This window comes from Palaemon carinicauda, chromosome 3, assembly GCF_036898095.1.
Source record: "Palaemon carinicauda isolate YSFRI2023 chromosome 3, ASM3689809v2, whole genome shotgun sequence".
Classification (NCBI taxonomy): domain Eukaryota; kingdom Metazoa; phylum Arthropoda; class Malacostraca; order Decapoda; family Palaemonidae; genus Palaemon; species Palaemon carinicauda.
The window spans coordinates 22527922-22550222 of record NC_090727.1 but is presented as its reverse complement, the minus strand read 5'-3'; the positions used below and the strand labels follow the sequence as shown (position 1 = coordinate 22550222).

The following is a 22301-nucleotide window of genomic DNA, read 5'->3' as shown; positions in this document are numbered from 1 at the left end:
CGAATTCAGATGGAAGAAAATGAGAAGATTCTTCGTAAACTGGAGGAAGAAAAAGCGGAGATTCTTCGTCAACTGGAGGAAGAAAGAGAGCACAGTAAAGAGCAAATAAATAAAATGGCTGAAGAAAGAGTGAAGATGAATGATTTGAAGGAACAAAATCGAATTCAGATGGAAGAAAATGAGAAGATTCTTCGTAAACTGGAGGAAGAAAAAGCGGAGATTCTTCGTCAACTGGAGGAAGAAAGAGAGCACAGTAAAGAGCAAATAAATAAAATGGCTGAAGAAAGAGTGAAGATGAATGATTTGAAGGAACAAAATCGAATTCAGATGGAAGAAAATGAGAAGATTCTTCGTAAACTGGAGGAAGAAAAAGCGGAGATTCTTCTTGAACTGGAGGAAGAAAGAGAGCACAGTAAAGAGCAAATAAATAAAATGGCTGAAGAAAGAGTGAAGATGAATAATTTGAAGGAACAAAATCGAATTCAGATGGAAGAAAATGAGAAGATTCTTCGTAAACTGGAGGAAGAAAAAGCGGAGATTCTTCTTGAACTGGAGGAAGAAAGAGAGCGCAGTAAAGAGCAAATAAGTAAAATGGCTGAAGAAATAGTGGAGATCAGTCGTTTGAAGAAAGAAAATGAAGTTCATTTGGAAGAAAAAGAGAAGATTCTTCGTAAACTGGAGGAAGAAAAGGGGAAGATTCTTCGTGAACTTGTGGAAGAAGGAGAGCACAGTAAAGAGAAAAAAGGTCAGACAAAAGAAGAAAGAAAGATGAATCGATTAAAGAGAGTAAATGAAATTTTTCTGGAAGACAGACAGAATATTATTCATGAACTGGAGGTAGAAAGGGAGCATATGAGAGATAAAGTAGGTGAAATAAGACAGCTGAAAGATGAATTGTTTATGAAGGAATGTGAGCTGATGGAAACAAGATCAGAACTTGGTTGTTGGATAGTGGAATTGCTAGAAGAAGAAGGACTTATCGACGACGTAAATAGAAGAGAGGGACAGCTCAGAGATATGGTCGAAACAATACGAGGAAGCAATGAATGTCTGACAAATAAACTCGACAAGCAACATGACCCTAACACAAAAATAGAAAACATAGGTGAGGACCTACTTAAATTGGAGTCTATACTATTAGAGGAAACGGAGGACCATCGGAAACCAACTGACCAAAACTTGGAGGATACGTTTGAAGTGGAAAGCGTAGCGTATGTTCCCGAAGAGACGAAAGAACAACACTACGACACAAACTCGTCTGGAACAGAGAGGGTGCATTTCCTTGGCACAGAGAAACATAGCCATCTTGACTTGAGGAGTAACATAGTTCAGGACCTATTGAATGGCATCCAAAATCGTTTGAGAGAAATCCCGATCGAGCAAAAGAATATGCCACTTAGAGCCCATTTAGCAGGTCATCAGGTCCTCCTTAAAAGGGCCAAGGGATCTGCCCTCCAGAAGGCAGTACTCAAATTCCAGCAGTGCTGGTGTCCGAATGAACGGCCCAAGAGTAAACAAAAACAGCCTACTGGGCCCAATGAACCAAAGGAAATAGAATTCCTGGAAGAGAAGAAAGAGTATGTAGCAATGGAAGCATTTCATAATAAAATGGACGCCAAAGTTACTTATGAGATTAACCGGGTGGAAGAAAGAACGCAGGATATGATAAATGCCCGAATGGAAACATTCCGTCGGAAGATAGAAGAGGAGCTGCTAGTACACCCAACAAGCTACAAAAACTTTAGCAACGAAGTTCCAGCTGATGAAGAAGGACAAGAAAAGCTCCTATCGATAGCTCAAAATCTTCAGAGGGACTTCAGCCACTATATGGAGGATATTCAAAGATGGCAATTACAACGGAGAAGCAAAGGAGATCTGAGGTCCGAAGAAAAAGTGGAGATTAGTCGTTTGAAGAAGGAAAATGAAGTTCATTTGGAAGAAAAAGAGAAGATTCTTCGTGAACTGGAAGAAAAAGAGAAGATTCTTCGTGAACTGGAGGAAGAAAGAGAGCACAGTAAAGAGCAAATAAATAAAATGGCTGAAGAAAAAGTGATAAATAATTTGAAGGAACAAAATCGAATTCAGATGGAAGAAAAAGAGAAGATTCTTCGTGAACTGGAAGAAAAAGAGAAGATTCTTCGTGAACTGGAGGAAGAAAGAGAGCACAGTAAAGAGCAAATAAATAAAATGGCTGAAGAAAAAGTGATAAATAATTTGAAGGAACAAAATCGAATTCAGATGGAAGAAAAAGAGAAGATTCTTCGTGAACTGGAAGAAAAAGAGAAGATTCTTCGTCAACTGGAGGAAGAAAGAGAGCACAGTAAAGAGCAAATAAATAAAATGGCTGAAGAAAAAGTGATAAATAATTTGAAGGAACAAAATCGAATTCAGATGGAAGAAAAAGAGAAGATTCTTCGTGAACTGGAAGAAAAAGAGAAGATTCTTCGTCAACTGGAGGAAGAAAGAGAGCACAGTAAAGAGCAAATAAATAAAATGGCTGAAGAAAAAGTGATAAATAATTTGAAGGAACAAAATCGAATTCAGATGGAAGAAAAAGAGAAGATTCTTCGTGAACTGGAAGAAAAAGAGAAGATTCTTCGTCAACTGGAGGAAGAAAGAGAGCACAGTAAAGAGCAAATAAATAAAATGGCTGAAGAAAAAGTGATAAATAATTTGAAGGAACAAAATCGAATTCAGATGGAAGAAAAAGAGAAGATTCTTCGTGAACTGGAAGAAAAAGAGAAGATTCTTCGTCAACTGGAGGAAGAAAGAGAGCACAGTAAAGAGCAAATAAATAAAATGGCTGAAGAAAAAGTGGAGATGAATAATTTGAAGGAACAAAATCGAATTCAGATGGAAGAAAAAGAGAAGATTCTTCGTGAACTGGAAGAAAAAGAGAAGATTCTTCGTCAACTGGAGGAAGAAAGAGAGCACAGTAAAGAGCAAATAAATAAAATGGCTGAAGAAAAAGTGATAAATAATTTGAAGGAACAAAATCGAATTCAGATGGAAGAAAAAGAGAAGATTCTTCGTGAACTGGAAGAAAAAGAGAAGATTCTTCGTCAACTGGAGGAAGAAAGAGAGCACAGTAAAGAGCAAATAAATAAAATGGCTGAAGAAAAAGTGATAAATAATTTGAAGGAACAAAATCGAATTCAGATGGAAGAAAATGAGAAGATTCTTCGTGAACTGGAAGAAAAAGAGAAGATTCTTCGTCAACTGGAGGAAGAAAGAGAGCACAGTAAAGAGCAAATAAATAAAATGGCTGAAGAAAAAGTGATGAATAATTTGAAGGAACAAAATCGAATTCAGATGGAAGAAAATGAGAAGATTCTTCGTGAACTGGAAGAAAAAGAGAAGATTCTTCGTCAACTGGAGGAAGAAAGAGAGCACAGTAAAGAGCAAATAAATAAAATGGCTGAAGAAAAAGTGATGAATAATTTGAAGGAACAAAATCGAATTCAGATGGAAGAAAAAGAGATTCTTCGTGAACTGGAAGAAAAAGAGAAGATTCTTCGTCAACTGGAGGAAGAAAGAGAGCACAGTAAAGAGCAAATAAATAAAATGGCTGAAGAAATAGAGGAATATGAAAAAATGCTGCAAAACATAGTTGAAATGTATGAGAAACTCGTAGAAAAACACCTAAGATATCGCACCGATCTCAACGATAAAGAGATTGAAATCAAGGAAATGAGAAGAAGGATAGAGCAATTACAAAATGAAAATATGGACAAGGACGAGAGAATAGGACTCCTTGAAAGTTTAGTAAGTCTTCACACGGGAATGGGAAGTAATTTTGAGTAAGCATCTCATATATGAAACTAAAAACACTAGAAAAAAAATAAAAAAAAAATCTATAAAAAGAAAAAAATAAAATATAAAAAAAGGGGGATTTGGAAAATACGGTCCCCCAAAAATGAAAATCTATAAAATAAGAATAATCCAAAAAATAAAAAGGCTACAAAATTAAAACATAAGGAAGGAAGGGGGAAAACGAAGGAAAGAAAAGAAGGAAAAAGAAGGAAAAAGAAGGAAAAAAGGAGGAAAGAAGAAAGAAGGAAAAAAGGAGGAAAGAAGAAAGGAGCTAAAAATGAAATAAGAAAAAAGCAGGAGCCGCTGAAAAAGAAGCAGCACCATTAACAGAAGGAACAGCAGCAGTGGGTGATGAAGCCTGAGATTGAGCGGCAGCAGTAATCTATTCTGGATACTTAGGAAAAATCTACAAGATGGACTCAGCAGAGGGAAGAAGCTACACTTGTTCTAGTATGCATTCTTCCTTGACAAAGATTCACCTGTACTGTTTCTTTGTCAGGTGATTGAATGCAGAAAAAACAAGTCTAACTTCTTTTCTTATGTTGTGTCCCTTGGAGAAGATTCCTTTGTACTAGAATAATGGAAGAGAAGTGCCCGAACTAGGGTATGGCAGCCATCTAGATTGAGACATTGAGAGACACATTCGAAGCCAAGTTGATTCTGGTCTTCCATATCTAAAGGGAATATTCTACAAGATGGACTCAGCAGAGGGAAAAAGCCACAGTTGTTCTAGTATGCATTGTTCCTTGATAAAGATTCACTTGTACTGTTTCTTTGTCAGGTGAACAAATGCAGAAAAAACAAGGCTGATTTCTTCTAATAAGTTGTGTCCCTAGTAGAAGATTCCTTGTACTAGAATAATGGAAGAGAAGTGCCCGAACTAGGGTATGGCAGCCATCTAGATTGAGACATTGAGAGACACATTCGAAGCCAAGTTGATTCTGGTCTTCCATATCTAAAGGGAATATTCTACAAGATGGACTCAGCAGAAGGAAAAAGCCACAGTTGTTCTAGTATGCATTGTTCCTTGATAAAGATTCACTTGTACTGTTTCTTTGTCAGGTGAACAAATGCAGAAAAAACAAGGCTGATTTCTTCTAGTAAGTTGTGTCCCTAGTAGAAGATTTCTTGTACTAGAATAGTGGAAGAGAAGTGCCCGAACTAGAGTATGGTAGCCATCTAGATTGAGACATTGAGAGACACATTCGAAGCCAAGTTGATTCTGGTCTTCCATATCTAAAGGGAATATTCTACAAGATGGACTCAGCAGAGGGAAAAAGCCACAGTTGTTCTAGTATGCATTGTTCCTTGATAAAGATTCACTTGTACTGTTTCTTTGTCAGGTGAACAAATGCAAAAAAAACAAGGCTGATTTCTTCCAGTAAGTTGTGTCCCTAGTAGAAGATTTCTTGTACTAGAATAGTGGAAGAGAAGTGCCAGAACTAGAGTATGGTAGCCATCTAGTTTGAGACATTGAGACACATTCGAAGCCAAGTTGATTTTGGTCTTCCATATCTGAAGGGAATATTCTACAAGATGGACTCAGCAGAGGGAAAAAGCCACAGTTGTTCTAGTATGCATTGTTCCTTGATAAAGATTCACTTGTACTGTTTCTTTGTCAGGTGAACAAATGCAGAAAAAACAAGGCTGATTTCTTCTAATAAGTTGTGTCCCTAGTAGAAGATTCCTTGTACTAGAATAATGGAAGAGAAGTGTCCGAACTAGGATATGGTAACCATCTAGATTGAAACACATTGAGAGAGACAGTCGAAGCCAAGTTGATTCTGGTCTTCCATATCTAAAGGGAATATTCTACAAGATGGACTCAGCAGAGGGAAAAAGCCACAGTTGTTCTAGTATGCATTGTTCCTTGATAAAGATTCACTTGTACTGTTTCTTTGTCAGGTGAACAAATGCAGAAAAAACAAGGCTGATTTCTTCTAATAAGTTGTGTCCCTAGTAGAAGATTCCTTGTACTAGAATAATGGAAGAGAAGTGCCCGAACTAGGGTATGGTAACCATCTAGATTGAAACACATTGAGAGAGACGGTCGAAGCCAAGTTGATTCTGGTCTTCCATATCTAAAGGGAATATTCTACAAGATGGTCTCAGCAGAGGGAAAAAGCCACAGTTGTTCTGGTATGCATTGTTCCTTGATAAAGATTCACTTGTACTGTTTCTTTGTCAGGTGAACAAATGCAAAAAAAACAAGGCTGATTTCTTCTAATAAGTTGTGTCCCTAGTTGAAGATTTCTTGTACTAGAATTGCAGAAGAGAAGTGTCCAAACTAGGATATGGTAACCATCTAGATTGAAACACATAGAGAGACAGTCGAAGCCAAGTTGATTCTGGTCTTCCATATCTAAAGGGAATATTCTACAAGATGGACTCAGCAGAGGGAAAAAGCCACAGTTGTTCTAGTATGCATTGTTCCTTGATAAAGATTCACTTGTACTGTTTCTTTGTCAGGTGAACAAATGCAGAAAAAACAAGGCTGATTTCTTCTAGTAAGTTGTGTCCCTAGTAGAAGATTCCTTGTACTAGAATAATGGAAGAGAAGTGTCCGAACTAGGGTATGGTAACTATCTAGATTGATACACATTGGGAGAGACAGTCGAAGCCAAGTTGATTCTGGTCTTCCATATCTAAAGGAAATATTCTACAAGATGGATTCAGCAGAGGGAAAAAGCCACAGTTGTTCTAGTATGCATTGTTCCTTGATAAAGATTCACTTGTACTGTTTCTTTGTCAGGTGAACAAATGCAGAAAAAACAAGGCTGATTTCTTCTAATAAGTTGTGTCCCTAGTAGAAGATTCCTTGTACTAGAATAATGGAAGAGAAGTGTCCGAACTAGGGTATGGTAACTATCTAGATTGAAACACATTGAGAGAGACAGTCGAAGCCAAGTTGATTCTGGTCTTCCATATCTAAAGGGAATATTCTACAAGATGGACTCAGTAGAGGGAAAAAGCCACAGTTGTTCTAGTATGCATTGTTCCTTGATAAAGATTCACTTGTACTGTTTCTTTGTCAGGTGAACAAATGCAGAAAAAACAAGGCTGATTTCTTCTAGTAAGTTGTGTCCCTAGTAGAAGATTCCTTGTACTAGAATAGTGGAAGAGAAGTGCCCGAACTAGAGTATGGTAGCCATCTAGTTTGAGACATTGAGACACACATTCGAAGCCAAGTTGATTTTGGTCTTCCATATCTGAAGGGAATATTCTACAAGATGGACTCAGCAGAGGGAAAAAGCCACAGTTGTTCTAGTATGCATTGTTCCTTGATAAAGATTCACTTGTACTGTTTCTTTGTCAGGTGAACAAATGCAGAAAAAACAAGGCTGATTTCTTCCAGTAAGTTGTGTCCCTAGTAGAAGATTTCTTGTACTAGAATAGTGGAAGAGAAGTGCCAGAACTAGAGTATGGTAGCCATCAAGTTTGAGACATTGAGACACACATTCGAAGCCAAGTTGATTTTGGTCTTCCATATCTGAGGGGAATATTCTACAAGATGGACTCAGCAGAGGGAAAAAGCCACAGTTGTTCTAGTATGCATTGTTCCTTGATAAAGATTCACTTGTACTGTTTCTTTGTCAGGTGAACAAATGCAGAAAAAACAAGGCTGATTTCTTCTAATAAGTTGTGTCCCTAGTAGAAGATTCCTTGTACTAAAATAATGGAAGAGAAGTGTCCGAACTAGGGTATGGTAACTATCTAGATTGAAACATATTGAGAGAGACAGTCGAAGCCAAGTTGATTCTGGTCTTCCATATCTAAAGGGAATATTCTACAAGATGGGCTCAGCAGAGGGAAAAAGCCACAGTTGTTCTAGTATGCATTGTTCCTTGATAAAGATTCACTTGTACTGTTTCTTTGTCAGGTGAACAAATGCAGAAAAAACAAGGCTGATTTCTTCTAATAAGTTGTGTCCCTAGTAGAAGATTCCTTGTACTAAAATAATGGAAGAGAAGTGTCCGAACTAGGGTATGGTAACTATCTAGATTGAAACATATTGAGAGAGACAGTCGAAGCCAAGTTGATTCTGGTCTTCCATATCTAAAGGGAATATTCTACAAGATGGGCTCAGCAGAGGGAAAAAGCCACAGTTGTTCTAGTATGCATTGTTCCTTGATAAAGATTCACTTGTACTGTTTCTTTGTCAGGTGAACAAATGCAGAAAAAACAAGGCTGATTTCTTCTAATAAGTTGTGTCCCTAGTAGAAGATTCCTTGTACTAAAATAATGGAAGAGAAGTGTCCGAACTAGGGTATGGTAACTATCTAGATTGAAACATATTGAGAGAGACAGTCGAAGCCAAGTTGATTCTGGTCTTCCATATCTAAAGGGAATATTCTACAAGATGGGCTCAGCAGAAGGAAAAAGCCACAGTTGTTCTAGTATGCATTGTTCCTTGATAAAGATTCACTTGTACTGTTTCTTTGTCTGGTGAACAAATGCAGAAAAAACAAGGCTGATTTCTTCTAATAAGTTGTGTCCCTAGTAGAAGATTTCTTGTACTAGAATAGTGGAAGAGAAGTGCCCGAACTAGGTTATGGTAACCATCTAGATTGAAACACATTGAGGACACAGTCAAAGCCAGGTTGATTCTGGTCTTCCATATCTAAAGGGATTATTCTACAAGATGGACTCAGCAGAGGGAAAAAGCCACAGTTGTTCTAGTATGCATTGTTCCTTGATAAAGATTCACTTGTACTGTTTCTTTGTCAGGTGAACAAATGCAGAAAAAACAAGGCTGATTTCTTCTAATAAGTTGTGTCCCTAGTAGAAGATTCCTTGTACTAGAATAATGGAAGAGAAGTGTCCGAACTAGGTTATGGTAACCATCTAGATTGAAACACATTGAGGACACAGTCAAAGCCAGGTTGATTCTGGTCTTCCATATCTAAAGGGAATATTCTACAAGATGGACTCAGCAGAAGGAAAAAGCCACAGTGGTTCTAGTATGCATTGTTCCTTGATAAAGATTCACTTGTACTGTTTCTTTGTCAGGTGAACAAATGCAGAAAAAACAAGGCTGATTTCTTCTAATAAGTTGTGTCCCTAGTAGAAGATTCCTTGTACTAGAATAATGGAAGAGAAGTGCCCGAACTAGGGTATGGTAACCATCTAGATTGAAACACATTGAGAGAGACAGTCGAAGCCAAGTTGATTCTGGTCTTCCATATCTAAAGGGAATATTCTACAAGATGGACTCAGCAGAGGGAAGAAGCTACACTTGTTCTAGTATGCATTCTTCCTTGATAAAGATTCACCTGTACTGTTTCTTTGTCAGGTGAACAAATGCAGAAAAAAACAAGTTTGATTTCTTCTAGTAAGTTGTGTCCCTAGTAGAAGATTTCTTGTACTAGAATAGTGGAAGAGAAGTGCCCGAACTAGAGTATGGTAGCCATCTAGATTGAAACACATTGAGAGAGACAGTCTAAGCCAAGTTGATTCTGGTCTTCCATATCTAAAGGAAATATTCTACAAGATTGACTCAGCAGAGGGAAAAGGCCACAGTTGTTCTAGTATGCATTGTTCCTTGATAAAGATTCACTTGTACTGTTTCTTTGTCAGGTGAACAAATGCAGAAAAAACCAGGCTGATTTCTTCTAATAAGTTGTGTCCCTAGTAGAAGATTCCTTGTACTAGAATAATGGAAGAGAAGTGTCCGAACTAGGGTATGGTAACTATCTAGATTGAAACACATTGAGAGAGACAGTCGAAGCCAAGTTGATTCTGGTCTTCCATATCTAAAGGGAATATTCTACAAGATGGACTCAGTAGAGGGAAAAAGCCACAGTTGTTCTAGTATGCATTGTTCCTTGATAAAGATTCACTTGTACTGTTTCTTTGTCAGGTGAACAAATGCAGAAAAAACAAGGCTGATTTCTTATAGTAAGTTGTGTCCCTAGTAGAAGATTCCTTGTACTAGAATAGTGGAAGAGAAGTGCCCGAACTAGAGTATGGTAGCCATCTAGTTTGAGACATTGAGACACACATTCGAAGCCAAGTTGATTTTGGTCTTCCATATCTGAAGGGAATATTCTACAAGATGGACTCAGCAGAGGGAAAAAGCCACAGTTGTTCTAGTATGCATTGTTCCTTGATAAAGATTCACTTGTACTGTTTCTTTGTCAGGTGAACAAATGCAGAAAAAACAAGGCTGATTTCTTCCAGTAAGTTGTGTCCCTAGTAGAAGATTTCTTGTACTAGAATAGTGGAAGAGAAGTGCCAGAACTAGAGTATGGTAGCCATCAAGTTTGAGACATTGAGACACACATTCGAAGCCAAGTTGATTTTGGTCTTCCATATCTGAAGGGAATATTCTACAAGATGGACTCAGCAGAGGGAAAAAGCCACAGTTGTTCTAGTATGCATTGTTCCTTGATAAAGATTCACTTGTACTGTTTCTTTGTCAGGTGAACAAATGCAGAAAAAACAAGGCTGATTTCTTCTAGTAAGTTGTGTCCCTAGTAGAAGATTCCTTGTACTAGAATAATGGAAGACAAGTGCCCGAACTAGGGTATGGTAACCATCTAGATTGAAACACATTGAGAGAGACAGTCGAAGCAGGTTTGATTCTGGTCTTCCATATCTAAAGGGAATATTCTACAAGATGGACTCAGCAGAGGGAAAAAGCCACAGTTGTTCTAGTATGCATTGTTCCTTGATAAAGATTCAATTGTACTGTTTCTTTGTCAGGTGAACAAATGCAGAAAAAACAAGGCTGATTTCTTCTAATAAGTTGTGTCCCTAGTAGAAGATTCCTTGTACTAGAATAATGGAAGAGAAGTGCCCGAACTAGGGTATGGCAGCCATCTAGATTGAGACATTGAGAGACACATTCGAAGCCAAGTTGATTCTGGTCTTCCATATCTAAAGGGAATATTCTACAAGATGGACTCAGCAGAGGGAAAAAGCCACAGTTGTTCTAGTATGCATTGTTCCTTGATAAAGATTCACTTGTACTGTTTCTTTGTCAGGTGAACAAATGCAGAAAAAACAAGGCTGATTTCTTCTAGTAAGTTGTGTCCCTAGTAGAAGATTTCTTGTACTAGAATAGTGGAAGAGAAGTGCCCGAACTAGAGTATGGTAGCCATCTAGATTGAGACATTGAGAGACACATTCGAAGCCAAGTTGATTCTGGTCTTCCATATCTAAAGGGAATATTCTACAAGATGGACTCAGCAGAGGGAAAAAGCCACAGTTGTTCTAGTATGCATTGTTCCTTGATAAAGATTCACTTGTACTGTTTCTTTGTCAGGTGAACAAATGCAAAAAAAACAAGGCTGATTTCTTCCAGTAAGTTGTGTCCCTAGTAGAAGATTTCTTGTACTAGAATAGTGGAAGAGAAGTGCCAGAACTAGAGTATGGTAGCCATCTAGTTTGAGACATTGAGACACATTCGAAGCCAAGTTGATTTTGGTCTTCCATATCTGAAGGGAATATTCTACAAGATGGACTCAGCAGAGGGAAAAAGCCACAGTTGTTCTAGTATGCATTGTTCCTTGATAAAGATTCACTTGTACTGTTTCTTTGTCAGGTGAACAAATGCAGAAAAAACAAGGCTGATTTCTTCTAATAAGTTGTGTCCCTAGTAGAAGATTCCTTGTACTAGAATAATGGAAGAGAAGTGTCCGAACTAGGATATGGTAACCATCTAGATTGAAACACATTGAGAGAGACAGTCGAAGCCAAGTTGATTCTGGTCTTCCATATCTAAAGGGAATATTCTACAAGATGGACTCAGCAGAGGGAAAAAGCCACAGTTGTTCTAGTATGCATTGTTCCTTGATAAAGATTCACTTGTACTGTTTCTTTGTCAGGTGAACAAATGCAGAAAAAACAAGGCTGATTTCTTCTAATAAGTTGTGTCCCTAGTAGAAGATTCCTTGTACTAGAATAATGGAAGAGAAGTGCCCGAACTAGGGTATGGTAACCATCTAGATTGAAACACATTGAGAGAGACGGTCGAAGCCAAGTTGATTCTGGTCTTCCATATCTAAAGGGAATATTCTACAAGATGGTCTCAGCAGAGGGAAAAAGCCACAGTTGTTCTGGTATGCATTGTTCCTTGATAAAGATTCACTTGTACTGTTTCTTTGTCAGGTGAACAAATGCAAAAAAAACAAGGCTGATTTCTTCTAATAAGTTGTGTCCCTAGTAGAAGATTCCTTGTACTAGAATAATGGAAGAGAAGTGCCCGAACTAGGGTATGGTAACCATCTAGATTGAAACACATTGAGAGAGACAGTCGAAGCCAAGTTGATTCTGGTCTTCCATATCTAAAGGGAATATTCTACAAGATGGACTCAGCAGAAGGAAAAAGCCACAGTTGTTCTAGTATGCATTGTTCCTTGATAAAGATTCACTTGTACTGTTTCTTTGTCAGGTGAACAAATGCAGAAAAAACCAGGCTGATTTCTTCTAATAAGTTGTGTCCCTAGTAGAAGATTCCTTGTACTAGAATTATGGAAGAGAAGTGTCCGAACTAGGGTATGGTAACTATCTAGATTGAAACACATTGAGAGAGACAGTCGAAGCCAAGTTGATTCTGGTCTTCCATATCTAAAGGGAATATTCTACAAGATGGACTCAGTAGAGGGAAAAAGCCACAGTTGTTCTAGTATGCATTGTTCCTTGATAAAGATTCACTTGTACTGTTTCTTTGTCAGGTGAACAAATGCAGAAAAAACAAGGCTGATTTCTTCTAGTAAGTTGTGTCCCTAGTAGAAGATTCCTTGTACTAGAATAGTGGAAGAGAAGTGCCCGAACTAGAGTATGGTAGCCATCTAGTTTGAGACATTGAGACACACATTCGAAGCCAAGTTGATTTTGGTCTTCCATATCTGAAGGGAATATTCTACAAGATGGACTCAGCAGAGGGAAAAAGCCACAGTTGTTCTAGTATGCATTGTTCCTTGATAAAGATTCACTTGTACTGTTTCTTTGTCAGGTGAACAAATGCAGAAAAAACAAGGCTGATTTCTTCTAGTAAGTTGTGTCCCTAGTAGAAGATTCCTTGTACTAGAATAATGGAAGACAAGTGCCCGAACTAGGGTATGGTAACCATCTAGATTGAAACACATTGAGAGAGACAGTCGAAGCAGGTTTGATTCTGGTCTTCCATATCTAAAGGGAATATTCTACAAGATGGACTCAGCAGAGGGAAAAAGCCACAGTTGTTCTAGTATGCATTGTTCCTTGATAAAGATTCACTTGTACTGTTTCTTTGTCAGGTGAACAAATGCAGAAAAAACAAGGCTGATTTCTTCTAATAAGTTGTGTCCCTAGTAGAAGATTCCTTGTACTAGAATAATGGAAGACAAGTGCCCGAACTAGGGTATGGTAACCATCTAGATTGAAACACAATGAGAGAGACAGTCGAAGTCAAGTTGATTCTGGTCTTCCATATCTAAAGGGAATATTCTACAAGATGGACTCAGCAGAGGGAAAAAGCCACAGTTGTTCTAGTATGTATTGTTCCTTGATAAAGATTCACTTGTACTGTTTCTTTGTCAGGTGAACAAATGCAGAAAAAACAAGGCTGATTTCTTCTAGTAAGTTGTGTCCCTAGTAGAAGATTCCTTGTACTAGAATAATGGAAGAGGAGTGTCCGAACTAGGGTATGGTAACTATCTAGATTGAAACACATTGAGAGAGAGAGTCGAAGCCAAGTTGATTCTGGTCTTCCATATCTAAAGGGAATATTCTACAAGATGGACTCAGTAGAGGGAAAAAGCCACAGTTGTTCTAATATGCATTGTTCCTTGATAAAGATTCACTTTTACTGTTTCTTTGTCAGGTGAACAAATGCAGAAAAAACAAGGCTGATTTCTTCTAGTAAGTTGTGTCCCTAGTAGAAGATTCCTTGTACTAGAATAATGGAAGGGAAGTGCCCGAATTAGGGTATGGTAACCATCTAGATTGAGACATTAAGAGACACATTCGAAGCCAAGTTGATTCTGGTCTTCCATATCTAAAGGGAATATTCTACAAGATGGACTCAGCAGAAGGAAAAAGCCACAGTTGTTCTGGTATGCATTGTTCCTTGATAAAGATTCACTTGTACTGTTTCTTTGTCAGGTGAACAAATGCAGAAAAAACAAGGCTGATTTCTTCTAATAAGTTGTGTCCCTAGTAGAAGATTTCTTGTACTAGAATAATGGAAGAGAAGTGCTTGAACTAGGGTATGGTAACCATCTAGATTGAAACATTGAGAGAGAGACAGTCGAAGCCAAGTTGATTCTGGTCTTCCATATCTAAAGGGAATATTCTACAAGATGGACTCAGCAGAAGGAAAAAGCCACAGTTGTTCTGGTATGCATTGTTCCTTGATAAAGATTCACTTGTACTGTTTCTTTGTCAGGTGAACAAATGCAGAAAAAACAAGGCTGATTTCTTCTAATAAGTTGTGTCCCTAGTAGAAGATTCCTTGTACTAAAATAATGGAAGAGAAGTGTCCGAACTAGGGTATGGTAACTATCTAGATTGAAACACATTGAGAGAGACAGTCGAAGCCAAGTTGATTCTGGTCTTCCATATCTAAAGGGGATATTCTACAAGATGGGCTCAGCAGAGGGAAAAAGCCACAGTTGTTCTAGTATGCATTGTTCCTTGATAAAGATTCACTTGTACTGTTTCTTTGTCAGGTGAACAAATGCAGAAAAAACAAGGCTGATTTCTTCTAGTAAGTTGTGTCCCTAGTAGAAAATTCCTTGTACTAGAATAGTGGAAGAGAAGTGCCCGAACTAGGGTATGGTAACTATCTAGATTGAAACACATTGAGAGAGACAGTCGAAGCCAAGTTGATTCTGGTCTTCCATATCTAAAGGGAATATTCTACAAGATGGACTCAGCAGAGGGAAGAAGCTACACTTGTTCTAGTATGCATTGTTCCTTGATAAAGATTCACTTGTACTGTTTCTTTGTCAGGTGAACAAATGCAGAAAAAAACAAGTTTGATTTCTTCTAGTAAGTTGTGTCCCTAGTAGAAGATTTCTTGTACTAGAATAGTGGAAGAGAAGTGCCCGAACTAGAGTATGGTAGCCATCTAGATTGAAACACATTGAGAGAGACAGTCTAAGCCAAGTTGATTCTGGTCTTCCATATCTAAAGGAAATATTCTACAAGATTGACTCAGCAGAGGGAAAAGGCCACAGTTGTTCTAGTATGCATTGTTCCTTGATAAAGATTCACTTGTACTGTTTCTTTGTCAGGTGAACAAATGCAGAAAAAACCAGGCTGATTTCTTCTAATAAGTTGTGTCCCTAGTAGAAGATTCCTTGTACTAGAATAATGGAAGAGAAGTGTCCGAACTAGGGTATGGTAACTATCTAGATTGAAACACATTGAGAGAGACAGTCGAAGCCAAGTTGATTCTGGTCTTCCATATCTAAAGGGAATATTCTACAAGATGGACTCAGTAGAGGGAAAAAGCCACAGCTGTTCTAGTATGCATTGTTCCTTGATAAAGATTCACTTGTACTGTTTCTTTGTCAGGTGAACAAATGCAGAAAAAACAAGGCTGATTTCTTCTAGTAAGTTGTGTCCCTAGTAGAAGATTCCTTGTACTAGAATAGTGGAAGAGAAGTGCCCGAACTAGAGTATGGTAGCCATCTAGTTTGAGACATTGAGACACACATTCGAAGCCAAGTTGATTTTGGTCTTCCATATCTGAAGGGAATATTCTACAAGATGGACTCAGCAGAGGGAAAAAGCCACAGTTGTTCTAGTATGCATTGTTCCTTGATAAAGATTCACTTGTACTGTTTCTTTGTCAGGTGAACAAATGCAGAAAAAACAAGGCTGATTTCTTCCAGTAAGTTGTGTCCCTAGTAGAAGATTTCTTGTACTAGAATAGTGGAAGAGAAGTGCCAGAACTAGAGTATGGTAGCCATCAAGTTTGAGACATTGAGACACACATTCGAAGCCAAGTTGATTTTGGTCTTCCATATCTGAAGGGAATATTCTACAAGATGGACTCAGCAGAGGGAAAAAGCCACAGTTGTTCTAGTATGCATTGTTCCTTGATAAAGATTCACTTGTACTGTTTCTTTGTCAGGTGAACAAATGCAGAAAAAACAAGGCTGATTTCTTCTAGTAAGTTGTGTCCCTAGTAGAAAATTCCTTGTACTAGAATAGTGGAAGAGAAGTGCCCGAACTAGGGTATGGTAACTATCTAGATTGAAACACATTGAGAGAGACAGTCGAAGCCAAGTTGATTCTGGTCTTCCATATCTAAAGGGAATATTCTACAAGGTGGACTCAGCAGAAGGAAAAAGCCACAGTTGTTCTAGTATGCATTGTTCCTTGATAAAGATTCACTTGTACTGTTTCTATGTCAGGTGAACAAATGCAGAAAAAACAAGGCTGATTTCTTCTAATAAGTTGTGTCCCTAGTAGAAGATTCCTTGTACTAAAATAATGGAAGAGAAGTGTCCGAACTAGGGTATGGTAACTATCTAGATTGAAACACATTGAGACAGACAGTCGAAGCCAAGTTGATTCTGGTCTTCCATATCTAAAGGGAATATTCTACAAGATGGACTCATCAGAAGGAAAAAGCCACAGTTGTTCTAGTATGCATTGTTCCTTGATAAAGATTCACTTGTACTGTTTCTTTGTCTGGTGAACAAATGCAGAAAAAACAAGTCTGACTTCTAATATACTGTGTCCCACTGGCATTATAGAACTGTGGTTTCTGTTGAGCGCTGAGGAGGGTCGTGGGAACCAAGACTGCAACTATTTCACCTTGAAAGTAGAAGTAGGCAAAACCCACCTGATGAGCCTTTTGGTAAGGGCGAAACCCTTATACAGTAGTAGTGACAATATTAATGAGAATGACAGATATTGGATGGACATTAAGAATAACTGCATGGGTCCCTCCAGATAGCAAACGAAGCAGGGGGAGGTAAATAAGACGATGGATTGACGAGCCAAGAAAATTCGCTGGTGTAGCCTTGCATGTAAAATATAGGTAACTCTTATTTTTTACCCTACTCTGTTATTATCTTTTACGGGTTGGTGACCGTAATATCACTCCTTTGCGTCAATGTATCCAACATTAAAACGGTAAAAAACCTGGAATAAATATTTCCGGGCATTTACTGTTTTTTATTGCAAATTTTTAACAGTATCTTGAAACTACAATGGTCAATTATTATTATTATTATTATTATTATTACTAGATAAGCTACAACCCTAGTTGGAAAAGCAAGATGCTATAAGCCCAAGAGCTCCAACTGGGTAAAATAGCCCAGTGAGGAAAGGAAATAAGGAAATGAATAATTGAAATGAAATATTTTTAAAAACAATGACAACATCAAAACAGGAGGTACAAGGAATGCGAAGGAGAGGGAGACCAAAGCGAAGGTGGAAGGATTGTATCAAGGATGACCTTCGATCAAAGGGATTAAAAGGTGATGAGGTGTGGGACAGAGGTAGATGGAGAAAGCTGGCCAGAAACATCGACCCCACATAGAAGTGGGAAAAGATGCAGACAGAGAAGAGAGAGGAGAAAGAGATACAACTAAGCTTCTAGAAGGTGAGCTCAGAAAAACCTTTGAAATTGAATGTAGGAATCAATTTGCAGTCTTAGAGATTTCAAGAGACGAAGAACAGACAATTAATGAAGAATGGTGTGATATTAAGAACTTATATCAGTCATTTGGTAGTGAAGTTTTGGGACATAAAGTTACAAGGAGAAAGCCATGGATATCAAATGATGCTTGAGATACTATAAAAAGGAAGAAAGAAAGATAGAAAGTAAGTAAAAGAAAGGAAGCAAGGAAGGAAGGAAAAAAGAAAGTAAGAAAGAAAGAAAAGGAAGGAAGGAGGAACAGTATGTTAAAAGGAAGAACATTTAAGTTGTGTTTGAAATGTGCAATGAAGACCAGATTGAAAATTAATACAAAATTAATATGTAAGTAGTGGGAATTGGTTGCATACTTAAAGGACAATTTTATAAACTGAGAACAATTAAAAAAAGTTTGGATAAAGTTCGTAAACGTAAAAAAAAAAAAAAAGTGGCCGTGTTGATATTTTGGGAAGTACTTATTGAGATGTCTGTGAAAATGTGAGACGAGACATAAGCCGGAGACATAAGCCAGGATAAGTTAGAATAGAATTGTTCATACTACAAGCAAATGAATGTATATTACTAGTAGAGAGAGAGAGAGAGAGAGAGAGAGAGAGAGAGGAGAGAGAGAGAGAGAGAGCGAGCACAGAATGCAAAAATAAAACCTGTTTTAATGATGTTAATGTTTTTAAAATATTTCATTTTAAGTGGTCATTACTTCTTATATCGTTTACTTATTTTCTTATTTCCTTTCCTCACTGGACTATTTTTCCGTGTTGGAGCCCTCGTGATTGTAGCATCTAGCTTTTCCAACTATGGTTGTAGCTTAACTACTACTACTACTACTACTACTACTACTAATAATAATAATAATAATAATAATAATAATAATAATAATAATAATAATAATAATAATAATAATAATTTGTTCTATAGACACAGGATGTACATTGGGACTGGCAGGAAGAATTTAACCAAAACATCATGAAATTTAGTATCAAAAAGTTATTTAAGACTGAATGATCCTCCAACAGCCTGAAAAGTAGGAAGGTTCGACTTTAAATGTTCTCACACACTCAAAAAATATCTTATTTAGTTAACCACTTACCTATAATTAATGCAGTGTATATCTACAGTTTGGTTGCTGCAGAGAGCCGGACAGAGAGAGGAATGGCCAGCCATGATTGCCAATCTCCTTTGGGATATAGCTCCTGCATGATGATGATGATGATAATCTTGCTCTAGAGTCTTGTGGTCTTCAGAAGGGACATTTGAGATACGCCCCGAAAGATTCACATCTTCTATCTTCTTGACTAGTGTGTCCAACCTCTGAAAAAAGAAAATGAATTAATATTCTGGTCATTTTATCCATCAATATAATCAGTCATTCCATATACAATAACATTTATAGTATTATGAGAGAGAGAGAGAGAGAGAGAGAGAGAGAGAGAGAGAGAGAGAGAGAGAGAGAGAATTTGTTACAGCATCAGTAACTGAATGATTATTAGAAATAAAAAATTGGGAAGCAAATGCATTTGGAAACTCATTTCCCAAAACAAAACTTTTAAAGTTATTTTATCAATTTACTTCTAACTTTTTTACTACTACTGCAACAAGCAGGTTTCCTGTTCCTCGTTAGCCACAAGGTGCAGGGCTCTGCAATTTCTAGAAAGTTCATTGTCAATAGTTACCTCGTATATAAAAATTTGATAAGTATCATATTGTATCCTTAGTAGCAGGAATATAGTAATGTTTAAAAAGCACTATACATAAATTACCAATGAGTTAAATGTCAGTATAAGCTACATAAAGCATCAATATTTTAAGTGTTATGGAATAGATTTGTGAATTAATACGAACGAAAACGTAAATAAGGCCCTCTCTCTCTCTCTCTCTCTCTCTCTCTCTCTCTCTCTCTAGCTGTTTGATATGGGGAAGGGTTTGAGGACTGCGAACTGTTTTTTTTTTATTTAATTCCAGTACAAAATCATGAAAATTTGCATTGCTTAGCTTTCGAAGGGAACATCTCTCTCTCTCTCTCTCTCTCTCTCTCTCTCTCTCTCTCTCTCTAACTGTTTGATATGGGGAAGGGTTCGAGGACTGCAAACTGTTTTTTGGAGTTCATTTTAGTACATAATCATGAAAATTTGCATTATCTAGCTTCGAAGGGACCTTTCTCTCTCTCTCTCTCTCTCTCTCTCTCTCTCTCTCTCTCTCTCTCTCTCTCGAATTTTCTAGACAATCTGGCTCAGGTGCAGTTATTATTCCCCCATCTTACGTAGGTCACAGGCTCTTGCATTGCTAGTCAACAAAAGACTATCAAATTAACCATCTCATTAACTATTTCCTTAACCTTTAACGACCACCCATCAAAGCGAGAACTGTGAAAATTAATTTTATTAAGTACCTCAATATCTGTGCATTGTGAATTTGTACTTAGTTGGATTATAACAACAACAACAACAACAGCCGTTTCTAGTCCACGGCAGGACAAAGGCCTCAGATAATGTTAATTCCTGTCCTGGGGTTGGACCAGTCTTTTCCTCAGCAAGCTGACCAATTGTAGATTGGTGATGGTAGAAGACTTTAGTCTGATAGCTCACAGCAAACCAACCTAATATGGGTGGCCCTGACTAGTACAACTTTGTTCATCATGGCGATACGCAAACCCTTTCACCACGTCAAGGTCTCTCCACTGTTATAACATCTCAACAAAGACTTTCAGATTTAAAACCCTACAGAAGTACTGGTCCTTCATAACTACCTTAGAAAAGTCAAAATACTTTCATTGCTGATTATTGTAGATCAATTCAAGTAATATATCTCCTTAAATAGGAAATACCTTTATATCAATTAGCAAACTATTTAATAAACACTACCATTTCCTACGATCACAAAATTAACTAAAATCTAAACTAGTTACAGATGAAATGTAGTACACACATAAAAAGTTTATGGTCACGCCTTCGATTCAAGGTTACTTAGTCCACGAAGTATTAAGGACAATATTGACGCTTTTTGCAATCTTGTTGATCACTAATAACCAGTTTTGTCTCATCAAAATGACATTGCCTTTAGAAATCCGCACATGAAACTACTCACCCTTTATCATTCAAAAGTTAATACATGCAAAACAAAATTAATTTATTACTTTTACATTAACCTGAATAAGGCTTCCTATTTTCGGATTAAAAAACAATTTAAAAAAATCACTGACAACGAGAAAGGCCGTGTTCTTAACGAAGAGCAAATATGTTGAAAACCACTTTTGCCTGACTGGTCGAAAAACAGACTAGGGACCTCTCCACCCCCTTACAGTAAGAGTTTAGTTCATTAACTAATGCTTTGATTACGTCTGCACACTAGTGAATGATATTAAAATATTGATGAAGGTTTAATACACAATAAGACGTATCAATAAATGCTTTCCCAAAAATATTTTCTCAAGAAATTCGTCCTAACTTCTTACGATTCTGTAACCAACATGTGAAAACTAATAGTAAAAATCTACATTTGAATAAATCTAAGATGAATACTATATTATTATTACCTCATTTCAAACGAAAGCATTTGGCAATAAACACTACATGTGAGATATGCTAAATACCTTAGAATAGGTACACGATGAACTGATATTGTAGCCATAGGCCCTGTGTGTGACAGACCAGAAAAACACCCTTTAAGTAAAGTTCATGTATGGACCCTACTGTATGAGAAGCCATTTACTGTCGCTGGATAAATACATTTCTCACCACACACAAATAAAAACATTACTCATACACAAGATACATTAATATTAATATTTAGAAAAGTCTTTATTATTGATAGATGAGCAACTCATACAAGAGTGTCTATGTCACCTAGAAAGGCAAAAATGATGTAACAATTAAGTAATTTGGAATTTGATACGTAAATTGTAACTTTAAATAAGATTGCCACTGCTGTATGATGTTACAGTCTACGTTACACGATTGTGGAACCAATGCTCAACCATTTTGAGTCGTTCTTTACCACAATTTCAAATGTGAACAATTAAAAGTCATTAAAATATGTACTCCATGAGATTATAATTATAATTGTTGAAGCATCTCCACTCATTTTATCATGGTTAAAAACAAAAATGATCCTTTATAATCACTACAAAAGTCAAAATATTTGTGCTGATAATTATTACAGAGAAAAACAGGCCTTTGATTCAAATTGCCCAAGCCATAAAGTAATCATTTAGTAATAAAATTAATTAATGCAAAACAAATTCAACTTTTTACCTTAATACTATACGAAGACTTAGTATTAATTACTAAATAATGCTTACCATCTTCAGATTAAAAACGGATATTCTTTTGAAAATTCCCTGACGAGTAGGTCCGTTCTCTTAAACGAAAGTCAAATATGCAGAAAACCAGTTCTGCCTGGTTGGTCGAAAAACAGGCAAGGAACCACACACCCCCTTACAGTAAGAGCTAATTGGTCATTACTAATGAGGTAATTAAACGTCTGCTATTGGAATATGAGAAAAAAAAGAGTTGCATACAAAATAGTCTCTCTAAATAAAAGGTTTTCCAAGTTTATCTTCTAAAAATCTAAATAAAAAGCCGTGTTTCTACTTGGGCTTTTATCAGGGTAATTTCCTACTTTGATTTAAACTGAATTTCAATGTATTGGTGGTATAGAGAGTCCCTTAAATATCAAAATTAAGCCTTTATTCTACCAACCACTTCTGTGCAATTGCACGTGATGAGATGACATGAGGCTGACTTAGTCTAAACTTACAAATAATTTATATCTTGGGAAACACTTCCGAATACTTAATATTTCAGTGGATTTGATGCTTACTGCTTCCCGTATTTATAGAGAGAGAGAGAGAGAGAGAGAGAGAGAGAGAGAGAGAGAGAGAGAGAGAGAG

At 37.1% G+C, this 22301-nt stretch overlaps 1 protein-coding gene and 1 long non-coding RNA gene across 2 annotated transcripts in view; one reads left to right on the top strand and one right to left on the bottom strand.

Annotated features, from left to right (window-relative positions):
• The window catches only part of LOC137638853 (golgin subfamily A member 6-like protein 22), a gene marked incomplete at its 3' end in the record, with an annotated part of 3948 nt that extends 1968 nt beyond the window's left edge, over positions 1–1980 (top strand). The window contains exon 1 of the mRNA XM_068371265.1: positions 1–1980. This exon is cut by the window's left edge and continues 1968 nt beyond it. Within this exon, the coding sequence (XP_068227366.1) occupies positions 1–1980 (1980 nt within the window).
• Positions 1–22301, bottom strand: part of LOC137636892 (uncharacterized) — a 31168-nt gene that overhangs the window by 7934 nt on the left and 933 nt on the right. Inside the window, exon 2 of the long non-coding RNA XR_011043272.1 lies at positions 18504–18724. This is a non-coding gene — a long non-coding RNA (uncharacterized lncRNA). The remainder of the gene's footprint in view (positions 1–18503; positions 18725–22301) is intronic.